General features: G+C 60.6%; 1 protein-coding gene across 1 annotated transcript; it reads right to left on the minus strand.

Annotated features, from left to right (window-relative positions):
- Positions 1-361: 361 nt before the first annotated feature.
- Positions 362-4,682, minus strand: SOX1 (SRY-box transcription factor 1). The gene has a single exon (XM_059144585.1). It carries the CDS (start codon positions 3,333-3,335, stop codon positions 2,157-2,159), a length of 1,179 nt encoding a protein of 392 aa, XP_059000568.1. The 5' UTR covers positions 3,336-4,682; the 3' UTR covers positions 362-2,156.
- Between the last annotated feature and the right edge of the window lie 798 nt (positions 4,683-5,480).

The raw sequence follows: 5,480 nt of genomic DNA on the forward strand, positions 1-5,480 counted from the left end.
CCCCTCAGCAATCCATATATATCCAAGCACTTTCAGGAGCCACAGCTTCACAAAGGATCGGATTTCTAAGGGTTTAAAAAAAAAGGGGGGGAAGAAAAAAGAAGGGACTTTATTATCTCGTTAGAAGCAGTGGACATCATTCTTGAGATTTTTGCACTCACTTAAAAAATGCACAGTTTAAGCAAAATTATCAAAATGACTCCAAAAAATTACACATGTCAATTGCCAGGTCAGCATTTTACTTAAAGCTATTCTCTCCTGCAGGCTCAGTGCAGTGTTCATTGACCTGCTAGCGGAGGCCCATTCTGGGCTGGATCATCTGTGCTCATTCCGGGACAAGGAAAGAAAATGAAGGGGAGGCTGAGGCTGATGAAATCAACATGTTTTGATGTGGCCTCAAGGCTTTTTTTTTTCCTCCAAAAATATAATTTCATCTTTATGTTGTGACTAAGTTCAAAATGTATTGGCTACAGTATAACTTTTAAATGCAATATTTAATGCTGTCAGATTACTTGAAGACAAAGTTTTACAGAAAACTTTAAATTCCAGAAAAAAACTGCAGTGTGCCCATAAACAACCTAGAAAAAATAGAATTAAAAAATTTAAAGCATCAAACACCCTCTGATCTCGTCGAGAATAATAAACGCCACATTCCATGTGCCCCAGTTCACTCTGGGGATGGGGGGTGGTCGAGTGAATGTGTGTGTGTGTGGGGGGGGGTGGCAGAGAGAGAGAATTCAAGATCCTTTTGCCCTTTCCCAAGGAGAAATAATCCAGAGGGAGGGGCTGAGGAGAGAGGGAGTGGGCCCCATTGCAGGATATTTTGGTTCAAAGAGTGTTTCCTTGAGCCAAATTCAGATAAACTCCATTTGCCATCTTGTTAATTGCAGGGGGAACTGGGGGCATCGGTGACCCTGCGGTGGTCTTTGTCATCCATCTGAGGCCGGTCCGGCCATTGGGGTCTTCCTCCTCCAGACCAAACTGGGCGGATCCCAGGCCAGCTGGAGGACGCAGAGCCCACCGGGTCAGCTCACAGTTACAAATAACACACCAAAGAGCCAGACTATAAAATGAGGGGTGGTGTTTGTTTGTTTGTTTGTTTTTTTATCCTGGTAATTATTTCTTGATCTGTATTAACACAGTAAACATTACAAAATAATCTATGATTTAAACTTTCTTCCCTTCCACTGAAAGAAGCTCCCTGAAGATTGTACCCTCCCCCCTGAGGAACCCTTACTTTTAGTTTATGCTGATAATTTCTTCCTCCTCCATCAGATTTACTAATTGTATTTTGAGCTCACAAAACATGCATATAAAATTAGCACGTTCCAAATTATGGGGGGAAACTGGGCTTTTTTTTTTCTCTCTTAAATTTATTGACTCAAAACTCGATGCATTTTTTTTTCTTTTTTCTTTTTTTTTTTTTTTAAGGAGAGGTCTTTTCTCGGTTTTAGAAGAAAGGCTTTTTTAGGAAATTATGTACATAATCTGAATCCCCCTCCCCACACCGCAACGCCTAAAATAAAAATTTCACAATGCATTTACAAGAAATAATACAAAACAAAAAAAAAAATGGAAATCCTCAGATACAGAAAGTTTTACAAAAACCCAGGGTATAACGCTGCCATCTGAAAGGAGTGGGGAGATCTCTTTGTATAAATTAACAAACCAACCCAAAAAAGCGGTAACAACTACAAAAAACTCGTAAGTGTTTGGATCTGCCTTACTACATCGATAACAAATGAGAGCAGCTCCCTGGCGCCGGGTCTAGGGCCGCCAAACGCCGGCAGGAAGCGATGCAGGATGAGAGCGGGCGCGCTGGCCGGGCTAGAGAAGTTGGAGTCGCCTCTCCCTGGGTTTGGGCTTTGTCCCCTCGAGCAAAGAAAACGATTTCTGCCTCCTCCGTGAACGATAAATACTGTACAAAAGTCTCAAGAAAACACCGGAGTCAGACCAGACCGCAGGCTGTGTCCGCGCCCGGCGGTCCCCCGGGGCTCCGGGGAAGGCGAGCCGAGGGCGTGCGTCGCCCGCGCTCGTGGCCGGTGTCTTCCTCCTCCCGAGACCGTGGAAGCGTCTGTACAAAAGCAAGGCCGCTCGGGCGGGCCGCGCGCTCCTCCTCGCGCGTCGCGGGCGCGGGCCGCAGTGTCCCCGCGTCCCTAAATGTGCGTCAGGGGCACCGTGCCGTTGACGCCCGCGCCCGCGCCCTGGTAGTGCTGCGGCAGCGAGTGCAGCCGGCTCTGCGCCGCGGCCGCCGCGGCCGCCGCCGGGTCTCCGCTCTCGCCGGCGGGCAAGTACATGCTGATCATCTCGCGCAGGTCCCCGGGGCACGGCGCCCGCGAGTGCGCGGGCGCGGGCGGGCTGCCGCTCGGCTCCGACTTGACGAGCGAGCCCAGCGCGCCCAGGGCGCCCGACGACGCGGCCGCCGCCGCCGCCGCCGCCGCCACGGCCGAGTTCTGGTGCGCGCCGCCCGCGGCGGCGGCGGCGGCGGCCGCGGCGCCGTAGGGGAGGCCGCCGTAGCCCGAGGGCGAGGCGCTCATGTAGCCCTGCGAGTTGGAGATGGGGCTGTACTGCAGCGCGCCCATGTCGTAGCGGTGCATGGGCTGCGGGTTGTGCGGGTGCGCGTGCGGGTGGTGCGGGTGCGGGTGCGCCGGGTGCGCGTGCGGGTGCGCGCCGCCCGCGCCCGGGTGCTGCCCGTAGGCCAGCTGCGCCTCCTGCATCATGGCCGCGGCCGCCGCCGCCGCCGCCACCGAGCCGGGGTAGGCGCCGTTGGCCCAGCCGTTGACGTGCGCGTAGCCGCCGCCCGCCGCGCCGCCCGGGCTCTCGAGGCGCTGGCCCACGGCCGCCGCGCCCACGCCCACGCCCACGCCCATGGCCACGGCCGCGCCGCCGCCGCCCGCGCCGGCCGCCAGCAGCCCGCCGGCCAGCGAGTACTTGTCCTTCTTGAGCAGCGTCTTGGTCTTGCGGCGCGGCCGGTACTTGTAATCCGGGTGCTCCTTCATGTGCAGCGCGCGCAGCCGCTTGGCCTCGTCGATGAACGGCCGCTTCTCGGCCTCGGACATGACCTTCCACTCGGCGCCCAGGCGCTTGCTGATCTCCGAGTTGTGCATCTTGGGGTTCTCCTGGGCCATCTTGCGCCGCTGCCCGCGGGACCACACCATGAAGGCGTTCATGGGCCGCTTGACCCGGTCTTGGGTGGCCTTGGCGCCCCCCCCGCCGCCGCCGCCGCCGCCGCCCCCGCCGCCGCCGCCGCCCGCCCCGGCCGGGCCCGACAGGTTCGTGGGGGCCTGGGCGCCGCCAGGCGAGTGCAGGTCGGTCTCCATCATCATGCTGTACATCGGGGCGGCCCGCGGGTTCACCGGCACCGCGCGGGGAGGGCCAGGAGCATAGACGGCCGGGGGGGGGGGGTGAGGGATGGACAGGAGCTCAGTGGAACGGAGCGAGACGTGGGGAGGGGGAGAAGTCCTAGCAGAGAGAAGAGTGGGGGGAGGAGGAAGCACTGACAACAAAACAAGAGGCAAAAACACACGCACTCAGCGCAGGTCCGGCTCACAGGTGCAAAGTTTCTCCTCGTGCTCCAACCACTCGCCGGAGAGGGGCGATGGCCGGGGTCGCCGCCGCCGCCGCAGCCCGGTCGCCTCGGCCGAGCGGTGCAAACAGGTGCAGTCGTGGCCAAGTTGCAGCTCCACTTTTCGGGACGCGAGCGGTGCGCGGGGCCTGGCCCCGGGCTCTCTGCCTCCTCCTCGCCGGCCGCCGCCGCGCGCTGCCTCCTTCCTCCTGCACTGGGTCCTCGGCGGCCTCCCAACTCCGGGGCTGCAACTTCTAGCAGCGCGGCGTGCCGCGTGCGCTGGGCATGTGCCGGTCCCAGGTGCCCGGGGGGAGCGAGGCGCCGAGGGGGGCGCGGAGGGGGGCCGTTGGGGAGGGGGGCAGGGGGCAGCGCCGGGAGCGCAGGCGCGCGGAGAGGGCCTGAGAGCGGGGCCGCCGAGCCCGGGACTGGCTGCCCACTGCCTGCCCGAGGCCGTGCGCTCGGAGCGGAGGCGCACGCGGGGCCGGCGGCGCGCGGGGCCCAGCAGCCATACGCCGGGCCCGGGCTGCCATTAAATGAGCGCGCCGCGGCCAATGGGAGCCGGCGGCGGCGGTGATTTGCATGGCGCGCTGGCGAGTGACGTGGGGAGGGAGTAGAGGCTCGGGGCGCGGGCGGCGGGGCGGGAGGAGGGGAGGAAGGAGGGGGAGCAGGGGCAGGAAGGAGGGGGAAGGAGGCCTGGGAGGGGGCAAAGCCACGCTGCTTCCTGAGCGCGCGCGGCGGCGGCGAACCCCGAGCTCGCCCTCCTCGCCTCTCCCGCCCGCGCGCTCCGAACGATTAAGGTTGGGTTTAAAAGCGGAGCCGAAGAAAGAATCGTCCGGGGCGGGAGGAAGAGCGGGAGGAGGGGCGGGGGGGTGGGGAGGGGATGCAGCCTGGAGCCTGCGTAAACCAGGGCAGTGGAGATCCGGCCTCTGCACCCCCGCCGGCCGCCTCTGCACCCCCGCCGGCCAACTCTGCGCTTGCTGGGAAGGGGAAAGTTGGGACCGCGGCGGGAACCTCACCCCCAGCTGGGCCCGAGGCCTCGGAGGGACAGGCGCGCCCCCGGGAGCCAGAGGTAGTTGGGGGGCGTCTGAGATGTGCAACTCGAAAGCCCCGCATGGGTTCTCCTGTGAGGCCCTCCCAGGGGTACCTGCTCCGCCGCCGCGCGCTCGAAGTTCTCCAGTGCCCCCTCTCGTAGGAAGGCCTTCCCAGTCCAGGCCCCAAGAATTCCCCTAAAGGAGGGGGCGGGCGTTCTGTCACACTTGGCTCCTTAGCTGCTTTTAGGATCAGCCCTGAACTTTTTTTTTTTTTTTTTTTTTTGAGGGTCTTTTAATGAGCCTGGGGGTTTTGGGCGCGTACTCTTCTCAACCTGGCTTCTTCCTCCTGAAAAGAAATTGCCAGGGGCTCGGAAACAACAGATCTATCTGAAATCTAGCAGCAACTCAACAACAGCTGAGAAAGTTTGTTTAAATCGCAAAAGAACGGTGGCTCCCACGCTCTTCTGGAGCGAGTCTAACCGCATCTGTTTATCTAAGAACTGTGAAAACTGTGAGCGGAGCGGGGCCCACTGGACACGGAGCTGGGGAAGTGGGGCCTCGCGACTGAGCGGCAGATGCGGTGTTCCTACACCGTGCGAAAGGAAGGCCTGGTTCTTGGGAGGAGGAAGCGCCCCCCCCCCCCGCCCCTGCGGTTAGAATTCCCAAACTTTAAAGTGTCTTCCATCTGGGTACGCACAGGAGATTTCCAAACCCAACCTCAAAGCCCCCCACCATTGCGCCCACGCTGCTGATTCCGTCCGAATGATTAGCAAGTGGCCCAGAGACTTCCTGCAGAGAATCCGTTGATCCCAAGCACCCGTCAAGTGTGCTCCGCGCGGGGGTCCGTGCGCCCCGGACAGGGAGGTGCTTGGAGGCCGCGGGTG

Source organism: Mustela lutreola, chromosome 13 (genome assembly GCF_030435805.1).
Source record: "Mustela lutreola isolate mMusLut2 chromosome 13, mMusLut2.pri, whole genome shotgun sequence".
NCBI classification, from domain to species: Eukaryota; Metazoa; Chordata; class Mammalia; order Carnivora; family Mustelidae; genus Mustela; species Mustela lutreola.

What these genes read in the sequence shown, in the direction of transcription:
- SOX1 (XM_059144585.1), bottom strand. Translation starts at nt 3,335, where the DNA reads ATGTACAGCATGATGATGGAGACCGACCTGCACTCGCCTGGCGGCGCC.